Source organism: Diplotaxodon limnothrissa, linkage group LG5 (assembly GCF_057381915.1).
Source record: "Diplotaxodon limnothrissa isolate DT_005_m linkage group LG5, D_limnothrissa_male_GT1.1, whole genome shotgun sequence".
Taxonomy (NCBI): Eukaryota; Metazoa; Chordata; class Actinopteri; order Cichliformes; family Cichlidae; genus Diplotaxodon; species Diplotaxodon limnothrissa.
In genome coordinates, this window is record NC_140600.1 from 27,108,844 (window position 1) to 27,133,327 (window position 24,484).

Sequence of the window (24,484 nt, forward strand, 5' to 3'; positions counted from 1 at the left end):
AGTTCCAGTAATAAGGTATCAACCATTTGAAAAAGAAATAAAAAAATGAAATCAGTAGAAATTACGAGCTTTAGTTGCTCTGGTTTGTTTTACAGCTACTTTGCAATTAGTTGAATTAGTCCGCATGCAACAGCTGGCTCCCAGTGCTGTGTTCACACAAGGGATAATTTATCATGTAATTTGAATGAACGAGTAAATCTTTGTCATATCATAACGAACACCTTTCTATAGTTTCCTGTACCACACCACATGTGATCATGTAGACACATGGTACTTTAACAAATTTATTTAAACACATTATATAGATGTAATGTAATGTAACTCTATGTGTCATACAGTGCAGTACCAGACTAATTGTTTACCCATAGTGTGTTGTACCAGGCTTCCTCTGTTGCCTCGCCCTGCTCTGATTCTTCCTCAGAGCAGCAAAGACTCAGTATAACCTGTCTGAGGAATGTAGGCTTGTGTGTGAGCACGCCTGAGAGGAGCTATGATTACATTTGAGCCATTCTTAAACATAGTTAAGTGTTCTAAAGCAGGATCCTCACATCTCCCAGGTCTCAACACACAGTCATATGTGTGTGTGTGTGTGTGTGTGTGTGTGTGTGTGTGTGTGTGTGTGTGTGTGTGTGTGTATAAATGTATTAAACCTTATGTAGGTTAGCGCCACAAGTGTAAAAGGTGTTTTCCTCATTATGTTTTCATACTGGTAACAAACATAAAACATCGATAGCAAAGGGCATGCTGATTTGATTTGTACACATATATACAAGGATAAAAGAAAACCAGCTCACAGATCTATTATAAAAACCAACCAGCAGGAATAGCTGTGGACATACAAAGGTGACCATGCGGCTTTGATATTTCATGGTTAATCTGTTGTCTGACAACAGGAACATATTTATTATTTGCCTGTATTAAAATACTGTGTAAGTGTAAAGTCTGTGAGAAGCAAGCAGATGGAAATGGCTAACAGAAATCCAGCTGAGCGTAACACTAATGGACACTATCAGTACTCGTTATCAGTCACTCCTTAAAGTTTAATTTTCCACAGAGCTTTTCAGAATCGTGTTTATTGGCCAAATATATGTGCAGACACATACAGGGAATTTGGTTCCGGTAGATGGTGGCTCTCAAGCACAGCAATGTAAAACACAAACACACACACACACACACACACACACACACACACACACACACACACACACACACACACACACACACACACACACACGTGTCTATATACACACATTACACATACATACATACACAAAGCTGTGTAAACCAACTATAAATAACGAATCTAAACTTATATACATAAAATACAGAAATGAATGAGGTGTACATGAAATCTTTCTTCAGATGACTGGAGAACCTGAATATGTCAGTGTGGTTATTTGTAGGCTGTATTGAGTGTTTTCATCACTTTGCTTGCTATCACGCAGACCTATTTGAAATTTGACTAGATTTGTTTCGTTAAGGATTCTTTCGTTAAATTCAACAGCCTCCAACAACAAAAAGAAAAGCAGTACTAACTTTAACACTTTTTTGTGCTAAATATGTTTTGCTACTGGCAGTCAGTAGCAGATAGTTAGCATCCATTCTATGATACACAACTTAGCACTGACCCAGGCTTAAAGTGTGGAAAAGCATGGGGCTGTGAAGGTACTGCATGTAGGCCACCAGAAGTAAATTACAATAAATATGTTGTAAATTATACAACTTAAAAAAAACAAACAGAACTAAGAAGAATACACTACATTATTCATTTTCTGACCCGTTTTTGATACTGAAGTAATTTGTCATTATCAGAGGGAAAGCGGTAAAAATTAAGTTGTGGCTACAACAGTAACAGTTGCATAGATGCATAGATAAACATTACTGACTGACAAACAGATATTGAAATGAAAGTTATTAACGGAGAGTCGTTCAGAGAATTCTGAAGCTCAAAGTGAGTCAATGAAAGCAGAGAATTATATATTTCATGTCATGTTTTAATGATCAGAGATGTAGTCAGACAGAAGTGGACACTGTTCCTGTGCTCTGTCTTCATGTATGTTTGTTGTTGTATGTTAAGGTCAGCTTACTCTTTAACCTTTGGTTTTTCAGCTGTTTATTGACTCCTTGCATTCAAACAAAAGGCTGAATGAGTCTCAGACAACTGTCAGCATGTTTCCATGGTTTGTATTTGTGTTCGTTTTTTAGGTTGCAGCCAACACTCCCAGTATGTATTCTCAGGAACTGTTCCAGCTCTCCCAGTATCTACAGGTAACACACTGACACCTACTGGACATATTTGAGAACTACACTAACAATAATGAGTCTGAAATGTGATTGTGCTTCTCCTTATTTTCTTATTTATATAAATATGTACAAACACAGTTAAACTGGTGCTTGCTCACATACAAATAATCATGGTGAGCCATAAGTTCAGGCTTCGGACTGCTCTAAACAGCTGGTTTATGGCTGTTTTTGCACCATCTATATGATGCCATGCAGAGGGATATCCTTCATATAGTTATCAGGCTTGAAGGCTCCACCCACCTGCTGGTCAACCCTTGTGTTTACCAACAGGAGCCAATCAGAAGAATGCAGGCTTACTCTGTTACACCCCAAAGGACTAAAGTTATGAAGCTGGGAAATGAACAGAATAGGTCTGCTTTAACAAGACAACATTGGTAATGTGAAGACTTGACAGGAGTATTTCTCTGATGTGAAATTGATGTGAATTTTTATCTGATAAAAAAATAGATTACATAATGAAAAGCATACATCAGAGGTCATTACTAAAAACCAACTTTCTATAAAGCACAAAGAACTGAAATGAAGAATACATGTTTAAATTATTTCTAAAGGAAGAGTGAAAAAATCTGATTACTGGTTTTGTTTTTATTTTTAATTTTTATATTATCCGTTTTTAGCTACAATCACTTAAGATTGTAGCTAAAAACGGAACCATGTATAATATTATCATAAATGTTGATGCACTGTACCAGAGTTGGCTTAGAACTAATTTGCATCCTCATTCCCTCGGAAGGTTCCAAGCAAAGATTACAATAAACCGCAAAGAAAAAGCAGCTAACTGAAGTTAACTGGTGCACTAATATTAGTGGATAAAAATCAGACATTGTCATAAATAACTGTGTAAGCTTTTGTTTGTGCTGAGTTATTTTTCATCGACGACCTCCCTCTCACTCTCTAGGAGGCCTTACACAGAGAGCAGATGTTGGAGCAGAAGTTAGCCACTCTGCAGCGTCTGTTAGCCACCACTCAGGAGGCCTCAGAGAGCAGCTGGCAGGTAGGAAATAACACGTTTCATTCTTCACAAGTTGAGGAACAAGTGCAGCTGTGATCATGCTTTCTGGCAGCTCAGCATTTAGTCTTTTTAGTAACATATAAGTATAGTGTTTCCCACAAATCACAAATATGAGCACAACAAAATGAGGCACAGCACTTTCATTGGTTATTTAATAATAGAGCCTATATAGAGTTGTGAACTTGGATTCACCTCGAGTTTGCAACATCATATCTAACTGCTCATATTTAATCAGGGTCATTTAGTACACTACGCTGCGATTAGTTAAACTAATTTGTGTTGTTTTCATCTATAGATGGTATCTAATGTGATAAGGACTGCTGTAAACTAAGTGTGTGTCTCCTACAGGCTTTGATTGATGAGGACCGTCTTCTCTCCAGGCTGGAGGTGATGGGCAGTCAGTTACAAGCTTACTCTAAGGTATACATACACATAAAAAAATGGCTGCATACTTCTACAATGAATCAAAGCAAAGTTAAAATGATCATCGCATTTTAAAATTCTCTTTCAGTCCCAGACAGAGGAAGGGATCCGTAAGGAACTCTTGGCTCTTCAGGAGGACAAACACAACTACGAGACAACGGCAAAGGAGTCTCTGAGGAGAGTTCTGCAGGAGAAGATTGAGGTGGTCAGGAAGCTGTCAGAGGTGGAGGTACAATACACATGTGTATATGGTATGCACAGAATGAAACTAATTAAAATTTCTAAGCTTAACATTTGGTGCCATCTCTGCTGTTGTGCAGCGCACGCTCAGTAACACCGAGGACGAGTGCACCCACCTGAAGGAGATGTCTGAAAGGAGTCAGGAGGAGCTGAGGGAGCTCGCCAACAAGTACAACGCGGCCGTTAATGAGATCAAAGAGCTCACTGACAAAATTAAGGTAACAGTCAAGGAAAAATTATTTATTTTCCTGCAGCATTACTTTATTTTAGAACAAGTTTTATTTAAATGTGTTTTTGGGAGATATATTTAGAATAAAATTATCTACAAATTCAGTAGAGGGAATCTGTGCTCATTTTAAGCTCATTTTGTGTTTTATCCTTAGACTCTGCTAGAGCAGCTTTGCATTATTTATAGTTCAGAATAATCCTTATTTATCAAAAATGGGAGCTGTGTTTTATGTAGCATATAATCTTTTTTTCTGTTTGCTTTCTCCCCATTTCCCTCCTTATTCCACTTTTTTTTACCCTTGTCTTTGTCCTCTTCTGTTCCTTCCTTTGGCTAACCTCTCCTACGTCCTTTTCTCCTCCTCCAGGCTGCAGAGGGAAGACAAGAGGAGCTCACTCAGCGGGGCGCGACAGAGAAGAGGGAGTTGGAACTACGGATTGAGGAAATGGAGGAGAAGGAGCAGGTTCTCCAGGCTCGCATCGAGGCTCTGCAGGCAGACAATGACTTCACCAATGAGAGGCTCGCTGCCCTGCAGGGTACAAACACACGCGCGCGCACACTTCAATTCATGTGGCATTACACAGACTTGGACGCTTAATCCAATCATATGGTTGCGTAAATCAAAGCTTGATCCCAAAATGTAATAAAAGCAACTGGACAGCAACTTCTCATTCAGGAGGAGCTCAGAGTTGATCTGCTACTTGCAATTAGACATCTGAGTGTATTTAGGCATCCGATTAGGATGTTGGATCTGTTTTGCAATAGTTAATGGAGAAAATGACAAAAAGTGTATTTTGACTAAATTGTGAGGAGGTCATATTACTGTAGTATGAGACAGGTGGCTGGTCAAAACAATTTATAACAAATGAAAGGTCTCCTTTTTACCTGTGCTTTAATAACATGCTCATCCTCTAGTCATAATCCTTTTCGCAGCTTAAAAAATGCCAGCCCTCTCGTGTACTTTGTGGTCCAGTAACTTAGAATATTTATAAACATCATAGCCAATTTCAGTTTTGTACTGAATGGCCTGGTTAAACTCATGATAGGTTGGATACATTAAATGATGGTTTTTCAGTCACCTGGTGATCAATCTGCATCATCTGCATCTTTACAACTATACACAGAGCAAACACACTGTCCTATTTAACCCGCTGGCATAGTGATCCCTTTACGCCAGTCACTTTAATAACATAGCGCCTCTTGTGCAGGTCAGATCATGTCTTCGACCTGTGCTCGGACTTCCTGTCAGTCAACACTTCTCTCTGCTTTTGTTGTTGTTGTTGTTGTTGTTTACAGTGCGGTTAGAACAGCTACAAGAGAAAAGCATTAAAGAGAACAACAGTCTGGGTGAGTCCACATGTCCTGGGTTTGCGTCATCTGCATCACCGTCTGTTTGTGTATCTCTATCACTTCCTCAGCCTCCACTAATGATGCATGACAGCTTCCTGCATGATTTCCATGTAATTTCCTGTTGCTTGCTGCTCTTATCACTGAACTTCTATCTGTCTGTCACGGGAATCTGGGTGTCTTCTGTTTTCGTCTTGTTTATGGTAGCATGACATCCAGCCTTCGGGTTTCCATTTCCTCCGGTAGTTTATATCTTGGTGCAGGAACTGAAGCGTTCAAATAAGTCCTGAGAGTATTCAGAAAGTGTCATCTTTTTCCACGTTTATAATCAGAAACATAAACACTGAGATAAAATGACCTAAATTTAAGTTTTCAAATATTAGGAAGGTTTATAATAATTAGTTTTAGGTGATGTTACTTATAGAAATACGATGTTACACAGCAATATTACTGGGGGGTTAACAGGAAGTTAAAATAATTTATCAGGAATATATCCAGTTTTGAAAATCAGTGGAGAATATATTGGGCATGGTTGTCAGGCTCAGTTGCAGCCCTCTCCTCTTATACAGACCTATTATATGAAAAGTGGCTGCACATGAGCGCACCCTGCAGCATTATTGACTAACTCATAAGTCACCAGAAATGGGAGCTGTAGGACCAGCATCATTTATGCTTATTACAGTATGAAATATAGCAAATATTTCCAACTTTGTAAAGGTTGTTCTTATTATTCCAGTTATGACTTATTTGAATAAGTAAACAAATAGTAAAGCTTTACACTGCATGTTAAAACAAATTAGGGGATTAAGGCACCGCACACTAGCTGCATCCATCATACAGTATGTGGGTTCTTGTGCAAAAAAACGTTGTGGTCATTTTCCAGAGATTTTTACGGTTCGCTCACCAATAAAGCAGCTCAGTTTTATAGTGTAACTACATATATCTCTACAATGATTCCAGCTGATGTAAGATGTTGCACTAGGCAACGAGAATAGAGGGAATAGAGGCGAGTTCAGAATTGATTGAGCAACTTGAGCAAAAAACTTTCTTTGTTTGTTTCTCAACTCTTCAGCTGTGATTCTTCTGATGCCATTAAGAAATGGAGGGGAAGCTTGATGACGCCCTTAAATGGCAGCTTGAGCTGTTTGGTTTAACTTTGCTGTGAGATAGTGAGAGGAAGAAAAATGTCGTTTGGAGAAAAGTGAGCGAGATAGGGTTATTATTATTATTTTTGGTACATTCTGAAACTGGGAGTTGAAATGTGAAAGTGGGTCTCTGACGAACAGGTAAAAAAGTATGACGTGAAACTAAGGCGAGTAAATATTTTACCTAAAACAACCAAAGGTTTGCTGATGCTGTGGCTCTGGTGATCTGAACTTTAATTTATGTTAAATTAGTAGTTTTTACCCCTCAGCCGTAAAAGGCTGATGAGGTATTGTTGTCACACCGCCTAAAGCGTTTTCTTTTTAATGATTGTTCAGGGGTACATCTTTTCCTTAGGGATTAATAAAGTATTCTGATTCTGATTCTAAAGTCTTTTGAAGCCAAAGTGTTTCATGTGACCTTCAGTTTCAGCTCTGTGTGAAGCCCGTAGGATTTGTACAAGGCTTCATGTCCTTTAAATAGCTCGATGGTCGGTATATCCACTGGTGATAGTGATGGAAGTTTTTTTTCTGGGGCTTTTTGGATAATCTGGGCTGTTTCTCTGGTTTCCAAACTGTCCACTGCTTTGTTTTTCTTCCTGTGGGGGGAAAAGTAGCCTTGGTCACTGATTGACTTCTGGTCATTGAATGCCTGACACTCTGAACATGAATGCTGCGGGTGACTGCCTCACTGCACACCTCGCCACAGTAATCACCTTATGACGGAACCCGCCATCATTTAGACTCTGTGCTCAACATTTCTGGTGACATTTCGACAAAATCGTCTATATCTGATCTGGTCACATGACAGATGTCGTCACTGTCCCCCACGGACCAGTAGAGGAGCTTGTCGAGGACAGAGATTCCACACAGCAGATACGCGAGAGCCAGGAGGAAGACGATGATGAGGAGGATACAGACACCGATGATGGTGCAGTTGGGGAAGATGGAGATGGTGCAGTTGGGGAAGATGAAGATGCTGATGGTAGTTTAATTATCATAATAATAAACTATTTAATTTATATCTAGGCTTGTTTTTTAAAAAGGTTTTCCTTCACAGAATTAACAAAACAAAATGCTATTGTAATACAAATAATTAGAAAAGCATTTAGGGAATAATTTGCTCTTGATATTATTTGGGGGGGGGGGGGTTCCCCAGGTTTTTAGATTTTTATTTTTTTTATTTTTTTATTTATTCATATATTTTTTTTAACATTGATCTTTATTTTAGGATACAGACAAACACTTTCTAATTTAAAAATGCATTTTATTTTTTTAATCACTCCTTTAAACCCTCTTAGTGAGGAACTAGTTTTACCTAGTAATTTATGAGTGCAGAGTGACCTTAATCCCGTTCAAATCTGCCATCTCTAATTACTCCAACCAGGAGATCATGTGCTTGGTTTGGTTTCTGTCCTCTGGCAGGATTCAGGATTCAACTGAACACTGCCTTCTGGGCCAGTCGATCAATGCTTTTTCTGTTCATGGGTTTGCATACTGTGTAATGACACAATATCTCCTAAATTGGTGCCCACAGTGGTCCAAAATGTGTTGGATTTTTTCCCCTTTCCATTTCTTTTTTTAATGAAGTGGGTTAAGATCACAGACACTATCCAAGTTTTTTTTTTTTTGTTTTTTTTAAACAACAGCCAGTTAAACATTCCTGCCACATCATATTACGCATGACTATCCTCCAGTTTTCTTGAAATAACCTATTTCAGACGGTGATACTTTACTTAAAATGAGCCTCATATTTTGCACATTTAAATGATAACTTGTTTGATCCGAGCCTTGAATTCAGTTTTTGTGATTTGTTAGAATTTTGGGAGTTAAACTGTATCATCTTTTTGATTTCACTTTGTTTTGGAAAAGTCTCTACTTAGATGCAAAAATGAGGTGGAATTATTATTATCATTATTATTATTTCTTCAAAGTTCGAGCGGACTTGTGAAAACTGTTGGGCTGGTTAACTCGTTATTTCTTGTGCGTGATGTTGAAATGAAAACTTGCTGGGAGGCTTTGTTTCCTGTCTGCTGTTTGCTTGTCCACATCTTGTCTGATGTGGTATCTGTCCAGAACCTTTGTGTTATAACTTTCTGTCTGAAGAGACCAATTTTGGCTTTAATTTCAGCTCCATCCTTTTATTGTGCATCTATCTGTCCTCATAGTTCTCTGTAAATCGTTCTTTCATGCATTCTACCTGCTTCTACCTGTTTGTCCGTCATGATTTCTGTCTTTGGTTCTACCTGTCTGGTCTAAAACCGGGTTGGGTCTGGAGAGCCAATTCTCCACTGGATCCTGTTCCAGATTTGTCGATCCTTAAGGACAATGTTTTGTGATTCTGCTTATCTAATCCAGAACATTAAGTTTTATGGTCTGCTCTTCAGTGTGCTTATATTGGCTACACGGGCACAAGCACGTGGGATGCAGTAAACCCACTTGTCTTGCAGTTCAATATAATATTGCAATAAAACCAGTTTAGAATCAGGACAAATTAAAAAAAAAAAAAATCAAAATCCAGAAATTCAAAAAAATTGTATCGATCTGCGTTAAATCCATGGTTCAATTTACCCTGGCATTGATAAGCAGAATCAATAAAATCGAAAAGAAATACCGGGCTCTGCTCTGATAGTCTTAATAGTAATGTCAGTTCTCTGTGTTTCTATCAGACAACTGTCATGTTAACAACAGCGGAGGAGACTCGACTAGAAACCAACAATTAATTGACTGTCCGCGTGAGTACAAGCATCCATTTCTGCTGTACACCGAAACACTTTTTCCTCATTATTTCCTTTACTTTCTTCCCACGGAGGCCAAACAATGCCAGGAGAAGCCAAATGAAACTGTCAGAGCGCTTAAGTCATAAAATGAAAAGCACAACATTTAAGTTATACTTAGGCAATTTTTATTTTGTTTTCCTCAGAATTATAAGATCTGGACACTAACATTTAATAACTAAAAATTTCTTCCACTAAATTCCAATAATACCATAATATCCCACTTTGTAATGATTTTAAAAATTCTAAATTTCGAGATGTGATGTAATGAAATCTACATTTTTCTTACTCATTCTTCACATGCCTTAACACATCATCGCATCCTTGGATTTTCCTGGTTTAAAGTTGTTTCTGTTCTTGCTCATTCTTCTTTACTTAACTAGTGAACTGTGATTAAATCTTTTGGATGAAGATTGTTTTTCTTTAATTGGATGTTTCTTCAGAGCAGTTTTATTTTGTGTGAAACAGGCTGGTAAAGAGTATTCTGAGAAAACTGCAAGTGTTCTTTTCATAAAGATGGGCTAAGCAGCATAAACTTTTTAAGGTTGAGTAGTATTAAGTGTAGTATTTAAACCTTAAGCAGCCAAACTATTTTATGCAGATATAATTGTTTAATGGCTATGTTTGTGTTTTCATGGTTTCAATCAAATGTTCTTTGCTGCTGTGGGTCTTTTAGTTTGTTCACTGCAAAATATCATGTAGTACAAAGTAAAGAATAAAAATAAAGTATGATTTTAAAACAACACAAGAAACAAAACAACATCGATTTCTAGCACAATTTTCTATTATCCTTGCCACACCAAAGGATGATCTCTTAAAGAAAAGTTGTAGATAAGGTTGGGCGATATGTAAAATTTTTCCAGTCCAATAACCGATGATAGGCGATATATTCATGCAGGTGACTTTTTTTTATTGGCGGAGCAATGTGATTATGCACAGACTGATTTGCGTGTTTAGAATTTATACGTTTTGTTTGGAGGGAATATTCTACCTTCTTTTCACTGCGGCCACAGTGATGCGGACGCTGCACCGGTCCATCGTGGTGAAGAGAGTGTAAAAGCGAAGCTCTCAATTTACTGGTCGATCTACGTCCCTATCCTCACCTATGGCCACGAGCTGTGGGTAGTGACCGAAAGAACGAGAGCGCGGATACAAGCGGCGGAAATGAGCTTCCTCCGAAGGGTGGCTGGTCTCTCCCTTAGAGATAGGGTGAGAAGTTCAGCCATCCGGGAGGGGCTCAGAGTAGAGCCGCTGCTCCTCCACATTGAAAGGAGCCAGCTGAGGTGGTTCGGGCATCTAACAAGAATACCTTCTGGGTGAGGTGTTCCGGGCATGTCCCACTGGGAGGAGGCCCCGGGGCAGACCCAGGACACGCTGGAGAGATTATATCTCTCGGCTGGCCTGGGAACGCCTTGGTGTTCCCCCGGATAGGCTAGAGGAGGTGGCTGGGGAGAGGGAAGTCTGGGCTTCTCTGCTTAGGCTACTGCCCCCACGACCCGGCCCCAGATAAAGAAGATGATGGATGGTTTTTTTCTGATGAAAAAAAAAAACAGTCTATGCTACTCTGCAAGAGCGACATCTTGTTTTTCTGTCAGCAGCAGCACATGAAATTTACCTCACTGCAGCTGGTACAGACATGAATGAGCTCTCTTTGTGATTGTTCCTAAAATCACAGCACAGCTGTTGTTTTTGACTGTTGTGAATGAAGAGAGCAAATATGTGTTATTGGGAAGATTAAGTTAAAGTGTTAATACCATTTGTCAGATCATTTGAGCAGGCTTTAGCTGAAAAATTGTGAAACTAGAGGTTCATCATGAGGAACCAGGACCCACCTAAGCCTTAATTTCAGTTTTATTTTTCATGGTTCTGTGAGAATAATTAGATTACATTTGGAGCCTGGTGATGTTTCACTGACCAAATGTTCCTGCATATTGAACTCTTTCTTCCTCTTTTTTAAAAAAAAAGCCCACACATATATATTGTTTGCTTTGATTTCCTTATGGCATCTTTTATTCTTCTTCTCCTGGAGCAGTGTTTTTTCCTGCATGCTGCTTTTATGACTTTTCACTAACGTGAAACAGATTTTTTTTGCTCCCTTCTATTTTTTTCCCCCCTCGTCTTCCTTCTCTTCTAGTTTCTTCAATTCACATAACTTTGGAAATTTTACCTTTTTACACATTGACCATGTCTTCACTCATACCAGAAACAGATTGAGTAGCAAGTGTGTGAAAACATTTGAGGAAACATCATCCACTGTGGAATTTTTATTGCTGCTGTACCTTGTCGGTTGATTACATTTACTGTCAGCTGTCAGCCACATTCTGGTGTGGTTTATAATGCACAGATGGAGATTAGGACTTTAGATGAAGCTTTAGTTTTAAGGTCATTTGGAATTGATTGAAGTGAGCTGTGTTAATTTTGTAGTTTAATTTCACATTTATTGTGTGAACAGCTAATAACAGCTGGTAAGCGTAGTTTGGCTTTTTCAAGGGTCTCGATTGCATTAAGTATTTATTTTTTATTAACTTTATTTCCACATTTGAATTCAGTTAGTTTTTGCTGTACAAAAATGTCATTGGATTTATCATACTGAATGTAAGGATACATAAGTGAGATGTCACTGCAGTAGTGATTAATTACTTCAAGCTGTCAGCTGGTTCAGTGTTTTACACGTTTTTTCCTGTCATCTGATAATTGTGTTAAAATGATTCATCTCTGATTCAGCTGTTCAGTTTGAGAAGTTTGAAATAAAACATTACTTTTTCTGAATTTGTATACTAACACTTTTACTAACCAACTGCTAATCCAGCTGATAATGGTGGCAGTCAGATTTTATTTTCTGACTTTTTTAAACTGATTCCTTCTGGTTTTCTGTTTTTTTTTCTCTCTGCAGCTGTCATAGAGCTAAAGAAGACCGTCAGTGATTCACTCCACAAACTGGCCAACTTTGATGGTAAGTTAATAACTCAGTTTCTTTTGGATTTCTTTTGTTTTTTGAGTCCTGATATAGATTCATCCATGAACAAAAGCAAGCTAAATGGATTGCTGTTTTTTAAAACCTGAACTGAAATTTTCACCCTGATGTTTCTGTTGAAGTGATGGACGCCCACTTACAGAACAACCAGACGGCGGGAGATGACATCCTGACCAGCCCTGATCGACTCAAAGGTAGAGAACACACCAGAGTTAGAAATTAGGTTTTATGATATTGTTTTATTTTTTTTAAATGTTCAGTTTTAATGATCCCAAAATTACATTTGATTTAAGTAGAAGTATAAATCTACCTGAACACTGTGCATGTGTTCCAGCTGATTAAAGTAATTTATTGGTTTTGAATTTGATGGCACGAGTAAATGTTGACTGTCAAGTGATTACACTGTAGTTTTTTAGTTAGTCCTGGCTGATGTGCATGTTTGTTTTCGTGTGTACGTCCACAGGGAATCAGATGGATGCCAAAGAGTCAGACATGTCCGACACTCTGAGTCCCAGCAAAGACCGCAGCAGTGACGACACGTCAGGTCAGTGAAAACACCCATACATTCTTGCTCATCGGTTTAAGTCTAATTTTGGCAATTCCAAAATTTGTCTTGTGTTTTCTCAGTTTTACTGGAAAGGTTTTTCTTTTCCACCTAATTTCGAATAGCGTTGACATCTGTTTAAAGTTTAGCTGTTCTGTCTCACACTGTCTGCTCTTCAATCTTTAATTAATCATAGAGTAGCTTTACAAATTACTGAGAATGTTTAGATTTTTTCCTGAGGGTCATAAATGAGTTGCCTGAAAGAGATTTGTGTTATGTATCTTTTAAAATCGCTTGTTCTCTCTAGCAGTTTATTATGTCAGTATCTGATTCGCCTTGAAACTGCTGGAGTATAGATCCTAAAGCAGCCACAGGAGTTTTACGCGTTTTTGTGTGTTTCAGATGGAAACATGAACGACCAAGAGCTGAATGAACCCCAGAACAGAGTAGCTCTGCTCAAAGGTAACTGTGGCCGTGCACCTGTGATCATAAACCCCAAAACACCGGGCCGCCCAGTTTGATTATTGTATTTAACTGACCATTAGGAAGATGTTCAGCTGTGCTGGTCCCTGAAGGGCCTGGTGTTTTTTCCATTTTAGAGTTTGTGTCTACAGACTGTATAAAAGGCGGATGAAGCGAAGCCTGAAGTGCCTTAAACTCTCACCCCTGCTAATGGCCAGCAGGGGGTGCCTTTGGGTGCAATAAGAAGTCTAGGTGTATTAAATATGAGTGGGGGAAAAAGGCCTCATTGCCATGACCTGTGACCTCAGTAAACTATTTCCTGCAGTTTGTGGTCTCAGGCGATATTTTAAATAAGCGCATTTTTTAAAGCTGGGATTGCATTTACTTATGTCTAATATACACATGTAAATCTGAATAACTGAACCAGGACGTCATAGCAACTTCATCCGTCTTTTCAATAAAATATCTACTAGCTACTATCTAGTCAGCTGGACACCCCCCACCGCCCCCACCCACTACACTCCTGACTGACTGAATAAAATAGTCCAGTCAGTTATGTTCAGTAAGTTGATATCCACACTGCCACCGTGTGCTCAGTCATTTATTCATATATGTATTTATTGAACAGTGAAGAAGTTAAGTCTGGAAAGTTCCTGTTTTTTGAATAAAAATACAGATAATTTGTAGACCCTGACTTTGTCATTGAATAATAATAATAATAATAATAATAAATAATGTACTTAACATTTTGTATGTGTCTGTGGTTAGATGAGCTACATCGGGCCGGTCTAGAGCCTGGAGACACGGAGCAGGTCATCCACCATCTCCACAGAGAGCTTCTGGAGGCCCAAGAATTAGCCAACACCGGCAAGCAGAAATGTCTAGAGCTACAAGGTAACAGTGTTCTCACAATGCTGTGGATTATATTTTATAATTAGAATTTTAATTATAATTAATAGCTCGCAAACTTTGTTTGAATTAAAGTTTACCTCATACATTTTTACTACAGTATTGTTGAGTTTGTGAGATTACAGTTCTTGCCCTGCATCGCTTCAATTATACGTTGCATGAAAATATAAAAGAACAGTGGTATAAACATAATGACTGTGTGACTCTTGGTGTGCAGCTCTGTTGGAGGAGGAGAGGAGGAGTAACTCTCAGCTGACTGAGGAGTCGACCAAACAGATCCAGTTCTTGCAGAGTGAGTGAATACAGAGAAAAATATGTACTATAGATTTGTATCAATAAGTATTTAGCTGCCACATCTCACTTCCTATGTGCTTGTGTGTTTTTAGCTCAGCTTGGGAAGCTTCAGGCTGACATGGAGGCACTGAGGGAGCAGAGGGAGAGCACCATCTGTAGCACCAGAGAGGAGCTTTACTCTGCCCAGGAGGAGGTACCTCTTCACCTACTGTTGCTTCCAGTTCTTCATCATAACTCTTCCTTACTTCTCTTCCATTCTGTCTTGAAACCTCTCTTGGCTAATGTGTAACATGTCAGACTCTTCATGGACTCCAGGGTTTGAGTGGGTCATTAATAACCCTTTAAAAGTTGAAATTGCTAATAACAGCTTAAAAAAAACTAACTAAAAAAACTGAACTAAAACTAATAAAAGGGAAAATTTTAATTAACTGAAATAAGACAACAAACTGAAACAACATTGTGTGCAATTAAAAATATTCAGGGAATGTCTTTGGGTTTACTCAGTCTGGTTACATTTTTTTAACACACAAGTCCTCAGGAGGTTTTAGTGCATCTTACTAGGGGTGCAACGATACACAAAATTCACTGTTCAGTTCGGTTCAGTTCAATACTTTGGTGTCACACTCCGATACAAATTTTTTTTTAATTTGTTATTTATTGAAATTATAAATATATATTTTAACTCAAAAGTACAGTTTTTAAATTTAATGCTGAAACAACAAAATAATTTAAAAAAAATCTATCTGATTGAGGAATCACTCATCTTTGGAAAAGAGAGTTTATTACAGAGAAATGGCTCTTTCCAAAATAAAAGCTATACTATACTCTTCTTCCGGGGTATATTCTCAGCAGCATATTAAACATATCAGGTCCCCATAAGGTGCTAACGGCTGTCTAAATGACTCGGGTAAAGTTTGTAGCATGCGTGCTTGTTGTTTTTGTCTGCTTCCAATTTGCACTAGGATGATGTCGGTGTAAATGTGCAGTCATATTCGTTGTGTTCCCACTAGTGCTGTCAGTGTTAATCTCGTTAAAATGACATTAACGCCATAACGCGGCAAATCTCCGTTAACAAGTTACCGCAGATCGCCCCGTGCATGGGGCTGGACGGCGTCAACACGTTAACAAGCTAACTGCGCTAACGCACTAGTTCCCACCAATGTAATTGAGCATTGCGTGGCACATCCAACATACTGTTTTACTTTTGTCCATGACTCGCTTACCATCAGGGTCATACGTCACATGAAGACCAAAATAGTTCCAAACGCCAAATCTGAATGAGGGTGGGGGAGGTTCAATTTGCCATGTTGCAACGAGCTTAATTTTTGTCTTGCTAGCTTGTGCTGCGCTCAGTGGATCTGCGCTCGACAGTGCAGCCTAGGCAGAGTAGTCGAACGCAGATCCACTGAGCGCTCAACACAGACAGCATCGTCAGAAGAAAAGTTGATAAAAGAAATAAAAAATTTGTATTGTTCAATATCGATACAAGTATCGTTGCACCCCTACATCTTACATCTTGCCTGAGGAAATATTTTTAAAAATATTTTCTTTTGAAATCATTGTAATAATAACAAACATTGAAACTAATAAAAATGAAATTGTAACTAGACATTCTTGTTTTAAAAATGACAAATAGTAAACAATGTGACATTGTTCGCTCATAGTCCTTTCTAAGTTTATAAAAAACATTATAAGGATTTGTTTGTTTGTTTAAATGAGTCAGGAACCCTGGAGTCTCTGTCACTCATTCTTCGTTATGCAAAAAGCCTCCCTGTTTGTCAGTTTGCACCAAATTGTAGTCTCATGAGAAAGTGACCGAACCACCGATTGTGTTTTTGCTCTCAGATTCTTGTCCTGCGACACGCTATGGAGGCGGCCACGGCGGAGCGGGAGCGTGAGATCACTGTCCTGCAGGCAGACCTGGTCAGTGTGCGCTCCGAGCTAGAGCACTGGAGGAACACAGCCGCCAAATACGAGGAGGAGATCGCCCGGCTGCAGGAGGCCTTCACGCAGCAGGAACAGCAGCAGACTGCTGCCAGCGAGCTGCAGGGTGAGCACTGCCTGCATGTTTGTCTGAGGCTGTCTGTTCATGTCTTTGAATCACTACTAATCATAACTGTGCATCCTCTGTCTCGCTGCCACAGTGGAGTGCACTGCATTGCACCAGCGGTGTACGTGTTTGCAGCACGACTGTGATGGCCTGAGAGCTGAGAGGAAAACACTCACAGAAAAACTGCACCGCCTGGAGGCTGAGCTGAGCAGGTACACACACATTGCTTTAAATTTTTTTATCTGAATCCACTGTTTTATTTTATTTTATTTATTTTACTATACTGCAGTGCTGTCAGAATTATACAAGATCACATTTAATTATTTGTCAAAAAAAGATCCACACAGCTATAAACCATTTTGAATATAGCGTTACTAAATAAACACCACTTTGAAACTTATATTCTCTTAACTGGATCTCAAGCTGAGAGTCTCGAAACCTGGAACATATCAAACTTTGTTAGGTGGACGTTAAAGTCTTTTGACAGGCGTGATCGAGTTGATGAATTCTGGCCCAGGACGGCTCTCGGGAGCAGTGCCAAGTCGACAGATCAGGTTCAGAGTTTGGATTCAGCATTAAAGGGCAGGCTGAGGGCGAGACTGACAGAAGGAAACATGGTGTCCAGCTGATTCAGGCAGAGAAAGACGAGGAGATGACAGCTGACTGACAGCTCACTGAGACTATCTGCCAGATTTGTTCTCCACTGAGAGAAAACACTGCTGCATGTTCTCACCACAACCACGTCCTCAGCAGGATTTTATCTGCGCTTCAGCTACAATTTTTTTTTTTTTACTAGTTTACAATAAACTGTACACATCTTTTGACTTTCTACAAAGAGATGAATGCACTTTGGACATGGACGATTCTTATCCGGCATATTGACAGCTGAGGTAAACAGTGAACTGACAGCCTACCCAGATAGCAAAAACCTCCAAGCTGGATCCAGTTCGGAGTCACTTTGCTGTCTGAGTACACTCACTACAGATGAAAGGTGGTCAGAGCTTTTGAGGTAATTCAAAGGATAAAAAAATAGGATACTGCAAGATAGTTACACACCCATCTGTTTTGTATTTCCTGGTTTATTACTGTTGTTGATATTATTCAAAAAAGTTCAGGTCGAATGTACAAAAAACGTTTTCTTGTAAACAAACAGTAAACATCCATTATGGGCTAATCTAATATAAATGTTTTTTTGATCTTTTGACTGAATGAATCACATTATTCCTACAACAGCCACCTCAGCAGGAATGATCCGGTTGATTTGGGAGGAGTAAGCAAACAATTTGAACTGACTGAAATCTATGGACAACTAGCTTTGAAATCTTACACACTGTAACTTTAAAGTTTAAAAAGGAATTTATTTAGATTTATTTAGTTGTTATGGAAGATAAATGACCTGTAGAGTCAGAACCATGTTTTGTACCAGCCTGTAAACAGGTTTATTTCTGCTCTAAAGTTGGAAATCCCTTTTGGAACCAGCCTCAAGTGGCTGTTAGAGGAACTGCAGTATTTGGGACTACTTTGTTGGCTTACTTTTTTATTAAGGTCTAGTGTAGTTATGTTTGTAATTGCAAGCTCGACATATATTTTAACTACAGTTGCACTCAGAAGTAATCAAGCATTTTTTTTCTCCTGTGTTTTAAAGTTATCAAATCCCAGGAGAAGACTGAAAACCACTTTAAAGAGATCTCACTAATGAGAGTTGTCAGCATTTCCAAAGTTTGATTTTGCTGTTTGTGGATCAATTTCTGCATTTGAACTCTTTCTGATGACATTTAGGGAAACAAGTCAGAGTGTTTTTTTAATGTTGTGACATTTTGTTGCAGCATTTACATAAACAAGCTAAATACAGAAATCACTGTTTACAGTACCAGTCGAAGGATTTGATCCACATGTTGGACAGAAGGTTTTCAAAACTATAAACACATGTATAAACTCCATGTTCCAGTTTATGTTGCATGTAGCTCTATAAGCAGAAAATTATATTGGAGAGCTACGTCAAAAGGAATTTACCAGTATAAATTCCAGTAAAATGTTCTATCAGATCAAAATCTTCGCTGTCAATAAAAGAATTCCCGTCAGCACATAATTTTCCATATCATAATGCATTTGTAAGATGGATGAGGTCAGTCAGTGCCGAGACACACTGAGGACTTGGCCAAAAACATACCCCTAGTCTATTTTTGATGGATGGTGCACCAAGCTGCATAGTGCAGATAAGCAGGACAGGAAGCCAGACACAGAGAAAGCATACAGTTTGGTCATTTGTATGAACCAGGCACTCATCTGTTTACCAGCAGTGATGGTGAACACATGACTATTGAGAAGACACGACTATTTGTTAACATTAAGTCTCACTCTTCATAATAAAAAAGGGAAATGCAATGTTTGTGCCTTTTTTTGCTAAAATTATTTTTAAAAATGTTGTACATCATGTGTAAGGTATCCCAGTTACACACAATGATTTATATATTTTTTGTTTTATAATGGCGTCTGGACAGAGTACAAAGTAATCTCTCTCAGTATTCCTACAGAGGTGCACTTTTTTACTACCATTGGATCTACATGATACTAATAAAATCACAGCTTTAATTGTGACCACAGAAGCCCCGCAAAGGGTGTTTAAATCATTTGTCTATAAGACACAGCCAATTATGGGGGAAAAAAGCTAGTCTAAATAGAGAGAAGCTAAAACAGCTTGTTTCAGACCGGATAAATTGAGGGCCTGCGCCAAGGCAAGTATAAATTACTCCAGAGTACAGTAAAAAAAAAAAAAAGGAGCCTGAAATGAGTCTCATAAGTCTTCAATAAGGTCACAGCATCGCAAATCCTTCGAGAGTTTCTAACATTGTTGAGAAACGTAGTGGAGTGATTACTGAGTCGAGGTGTGATTTGGTGTGTTTGCAGCACCAGGGAGAAGAGTCTGGTCCTCAGCAGCAGTCTGGAGTCTCTGGAGAAGAGGGAGGAGGTTTTGCAGGACAAACTGGGTTCTCTGGAGAATCAGCACCTGCAGGACGCGAGCAGGCTAAAGAGCCAGCTGGACCAGGCCCAGGCCCACACACACACACTGCAGAAAGAGGTACGCACACAGAATGGGATTTAAGAAAAATAAAAATAAAACACAGAAAACGCCAGGTGAGAAACAACAGAACAAATGGAAGAGATGAAAAATAAAAGTTGGAAATGGATCAATGAGTCTTTTGATAAATCCAGAGAGACTTAAGTCAGCATGAGTGAAGGTGGTTGAGCAGATGCCTAAGGCAGATGTGAATAAAGAGAGGAAACCACACTGGGGTTCTCAGAGAAATAAAATAAAATGTACCAAAATCTCCACAGTGGGGGAAATGCATACAAGCAGCAGCCTGAATGAATTTTTGAGCTCTTTTATTTAAACCCCCCAAAAAGGTTTCAGCTAAAAAGAACTTTAAGATAGACAAACAGCTACACAAGCAAGCTGCAGTCAGTATCTGTTCAGTGGAGCACATCAAGTGACATTAATTGACAAGTTGGTGATTTATTGATTATATGTTTGCTTTGGGTAATTGAAAGTTGTAAAAAATGAAGGAAAAACATCAATCTCGGCATTACCAAAATGCATTAGCAAAATGATAATAACTCAGCAGGTCAATAGTGTTTGTCAGATAGTTGTATAAAAAGTCCAGTGTTTGTCGACTGAGTTATTGGTAACAGCAGCTAGTGAGCTTTTGTAAATGTGGCACTTGGTGGATTCTCCATCAGTTTTAAAGGAGCCTGTTATTCTTTTCTGGCAGTTTTTTTCTATTCTTGGATCTGTATGATGTCACAAGGAGAAAGGGATATCCCAAAGAGGTTAACTTTACCTGGAAGTGAACCCTTTATGCAAATGGACATAGAAATGACAGTGGTCATAGAAATAACAGTGGCCTGTGTGTGTGTGTGTGTGTGTGTGTGTGTCTGTCTGTCTGTCTGTCTGTCTGTCTGTCTGTCTGTCTGTCTGTCTGTCTGTCTGTCTGTCTCTGCAGTATGAAGACACACAGTCCCAGCTATCTGATCTCCGTCAGTGTTATGAGAGAACAGAGCAGGAGAAGCTGAACATCCACCAGGAGCTGGAGCAGTGCAGGAGCAGCCTCAAGCTGCTGCAGGACAAGTCCAGCTCTGTGAGTGCCCACACCAACACTCTTTGTTCCTTTATGATAAAAAACACAGACTTGTGCTTGGACTGTTTTTTTGTAATCTATGTTTGCTCAGCTTTAAGTTTTACCATAATTTATTTTTGCTTTAAGGTTGCTTTTTATGCAGGTGAAGCTGCATTTTTATCCTGACCTGTGAGAAATGTCACACAGCGTTAGTGTTGTCTAATGGCCAATAACATCTTTGTTGAAAGTAGAAATGCTCATAATGCCAAATAATAACTGGTGAGGTAACAAAATAACATTTAAATTGTGATTTTTAACTGAATTCATGCAGCTCTGTGAACACATTCAAAGCAGTTGTGTTTTTTTGTTTTGTTTTTTTAAACTGACTCCTCTAGCCAAGGTGACATGTGACCTCACCGTCTCTCCTGGTTTATATCCTGTTCTGATAAATAAGCTGATGGATAAAAACTCTTGGAAACATTAATCAGAAAATCAGTGAGGCGGAGCAGCCTACTCTGTACCCCCACCCCCCTTCTTTTCTTCCTTTCCTCCTCCCTCAGCTCTTAAAACACGATATATCTAAAGGCCAATTTCTCTTCATTACAACCTTGTAATTTTGCTTTTTTAGTTTTTTTGGTAATAATAATGTTGCAATATCTGAGATCTGGGAACACGAAGGCCACACTAGAAAGTCTCATTGTTTCTGTTTTTTTATTTTATGTATTTTTTGATACAAAGTCTACAATTGATATCTATTATAAAAAAATAAATAAATAAATCCACCATTGCTGTATGTTAAGTGAACTGATTCTCTCCTGTCCCACTTTTCTTTCATGGTCTTCTCCAATTCTCATTATCCTCACAGTGCATCGTCTTTGGGTGTTGCATGGACTAAACTGCTAGTGGTCTGTAGCTGATACAGTGTGGATAATGGAATGTGACGATTGGTTTGGAAGGTCTTCCACTACTTTTTGCTGGACCTTGCCATCCTAAATTAGGTTAACTATTGATCTAATGATGCTTATAAACTGGGTTGTAACATAATTGGGGGCTTGTCCAAGACCAGTTTAATTCTTTTGTGGAGACTAAAATGCAGGATGAGTGAAGTTTCATTTGAGATATCTCCAGATAGAAATCATTTTTTATTCAACTAGGCAGATTAAAACAAAACTCCAGATTTGATTGATTTATTTGGAAGGAAAGATGAATGGCACTGATGTGAGCTAAAAGTGTTTTTGGAAATGTCCATCAGGGTTACAAAAGATTTTCTAGACAAAAGTATTTGTATCTCATTTCACTGTGTTCCCAGATCTCATTAACCACTGTTTGCATTAATTAGCACTGATAGCAATGGAGCAAATAAGAACCTGATTATAAAAAAACTAGAGTTACCCTCTCTTCACTCAGTGCATTTCTGTTAGGCTTCTTTGTATGAACCGGTGTCCGTCGTGCTGTAAAGATCAGATTGAAACCAGCTGACAGACGGCAGCTGGAGGAGATCTGTTCCTGCTGCAGAAAAGTGTTGCTGTTTTAAAAGAGCCTGGTGACGGATGGCTGCTCCTCCGTGGTGATTGTGAATGTGGCTGCTGAATGTGTAGAAATGTTGGTGCTGCTTTGTAGAAAACGGCTGATTGGATACAAACCCAAACCCCCTCTCTCCCTTTCTTCCCTCCCCCCTTGCTGTAGCTGCTCCATCCTCCATGTTGGTTTTGGTTGATTTGCTGGCTGATTTCTTCTTATCCACTCTCCCCCTCCAACCCCTCTCCTTTTTAGCCATCCATATTGCAGCCTGTCCAAGCCATATTCATGGGCCTTGTCCTGGCTCTGCTCTACTGGTGTTTCGGCCAGTTGTGGTAGAAAGGTACACACCGACATGACATCAGTCTATCTCTCTGCCGTCCTGTCTGTCTGTCTCTGATGCGTCTATCTGTTTGTCATCACTGGAAGGTGTCAGAGGCGAAAGGGTCGTTCTGATCTGTGATGAATTCAGGGTCATGAGTTTCAGCTGGAAAACTGACGTGCTGAAATTGAAAAGAAATCTCCCTCTGAGCTCAACACAGGTTTCCGCCGTGAGAGCTGATTATTTTTGAAAATAAGAACTACAGGCATTGCTGTTGAAAGTGAAAGCTCCTGTAAACGTGTCCAACACATAAATATATTATTACAATTCTTTAAGTCTAATAGAGAAGCATTGCATGACTCATGATTTTCTTATACTGGGCCTTAATGCAGAACCTAAGTGTGAATCCTGCTGTTTTAGCTCCGCCCACTTTAATTCAATTGTTTTTTGTTTGGCAGCCCCTCATAAACAAAAAGTTGGAACACTTTCTGTACCTGATATGAGGCAAATTTGTAGGTCAGTCTCTCCTTCCAAACAAGCTACCAGAAGTGCATTCCCTTTTTTTCCCCATATGTCCACACTTTTTTTTTAATGGTCATAAATTCAGTCACAAATTAACCTAAATAAGGAGGGAATGTAAGTGTAAGGAGCAGGTTATTACTGGCAAGCATCCAAATATTCCTAAACGACATCTTTCACCATTTGAATGCTAACAGCTCAGGATGATGATGTGTTGCGGTGCAGGGTGATGATACATAAAGGTAACCCAGCTGTTGAACTCTGAATTCTGATCACCAGATCGCTCTCTTCACCTCCTAAACTTCCATTTAAGACTAAGGATCATCTTAGCCATCATCATCATCATCATCATCACGGCGTCTGGTCCCTCGTCTTCTGATATGAGAACCACTAACTGCATGGCTGTCAGTCTGCCTGTTCGTCTGCCAGTCAGTCTCACTTCTGCTTCTGTTCTGCTGCAGTATTTAGTATTTATTTATTTAGTATTTATTTATTTATTGTCATTGTCGAGAACAATGAAATTGCGTTTGGGGCTTCCATACAACCCAAAAAAAAGAAGAAAATAATAAATACCCCTTAAAACCCAAGTGTACATATTTAACCCAGTGTGACTCCAATGCAATAAGACAATCCTTAGCAATAATGTTCGTAGAAATTCAGACAAAGACCTGAGAAACATGACAAAATACAACAATGCAACCCATTCAATATTATTGTACTGTGAGATATGATATCAGATATGATAGTTATCTATTTAAGAAAGAGAGGGGGGGGGCAGGAGGGGGAAGAGAATAAAGATATGATGCACCAATGCAGACCAGTTCATTGCTATTAAGAAGTTGGATATGGTTATTGTCCGTGAGAGGGGGGCAGAGAGTTCAGGAGCCTCACAGCCTGTGGATACAGGCTGTTGGCCAGTCTGGATGTTCTGGCCTGTATAGACCTGTACCTTCTCCCTGAGGGCAGCAGATGGAAAAGGTGGCGCGCAGGGTGATGTTGGTCCCGCAGGATACTGTGCACCCTCCTCAGACAGCGAGTGGGGAAGATATTACTGATCTCTGGCAGACTTGTTCCAATAATTCTGCCAGCTTCTTTCACCACCCGCTGGAGTGCTTGCTGATCGGCCTTGGTGCAGCTGGGGAACCACACTAGAAATCCATACGTCAGAACGCTGCTGATGGCACAGTTGTAGAAGTTCAACATCAGAGATCTGGGAATGTGTGCGCTCCGCAGTCCCCTCAGGTAGTAGAGGCGCTAGGGATGGGTATCGAAAACCGGTTCTTGTTGAGAACCGGTTCCCACTGTT

The 24,484-nt window shown here is 39.3% G+C and overlaps 1 protein-coding gene across 5 annotated transcripts in view; it reads left to right on the forward strand.

The window, feature by feature from the left end:
• The window catches only part of slmapa (sarcolemma associated protein a), an 82,241-nt gene that overhangs the window by 48,457 nt on the left and 9,300 nt on the right, over positions 1–24,484 (forward strand). The window contains exons 5-25 of one of the 5 annotated variants that reach the window (XM_085353372.1): positions 2,206–2,268; positions 3,203–3,298; positions 3,665–3,736; positions 3,828–3,968; positions 4,060–4,197; positions 4,573–4,741; positions 5,502–5,552; positions 7,506–7,679; positions 9,364–9,429; positions 12,365–12,424; positions 12,568–12,639; positions 12,909–12,989; positions 13,392–13,451; positions 14,220–14,345; positions 14,578–14,652; positions 14,747–14,847; positions 16,500–16,704; positions 16,799–16,916; positions 19,612–19,783; positions 20,706–20,840; positions 22,593–22,680. In XM_085353372.1, coding sequence (XP_085209498.1) covers positions 2,206–2,268; positions 3,203–3,298; positions 3,665–3,736; positions 3,828–3,968; positions 4,060–4,197; positions 4,573–4,741; positions 5,502–5,552; positions 7,506–7,679; positions 9,364–9,429; positions 12,365–12,424; positions 12,568–12,639; positions 12,909–12,989; positions 13,392–13,451; positions 14,220–14,345; positions 14,578–14,652; positions 14,747–14,847; positions 16,500–16,704; positions 16,799–16,916; positions 19,612–19,783; positions 20,706–20,840; positions 22,593–22,676 — 2,259 coding nt within the window. In that variant the 3' untranslated portion in view covers positions 22,677–22,680. The remainder of the gene's footprint in view (positions 1–2,205; positions 2,269–3,202; positions 3,299–3,664; positions 3,737–3,827; positions 3,969–4,059; positions 4,198–4,572; positions 4,742–5,501; positions 5,553–7,505; positions 7,680–9,363; positions 9,430–12,364; positions 12,425–12,567; positions 12,640–12,908; positions 12,990–13,391; positions 13,452–14,219; positions 14,346–14,577; positions 14,653–14,746; positions 14,848–16,499; positions 16,705–16,798; positions 16,917–19,611; positions 19,784–20,705; positions 20,841–22,592; positions 22,681–24,484) is intronic. The other 4 variants (XM_085353377.1, XM_085353373.1, XM_085353375.1 and 1 more) reach the window with 4 other exon arrangements.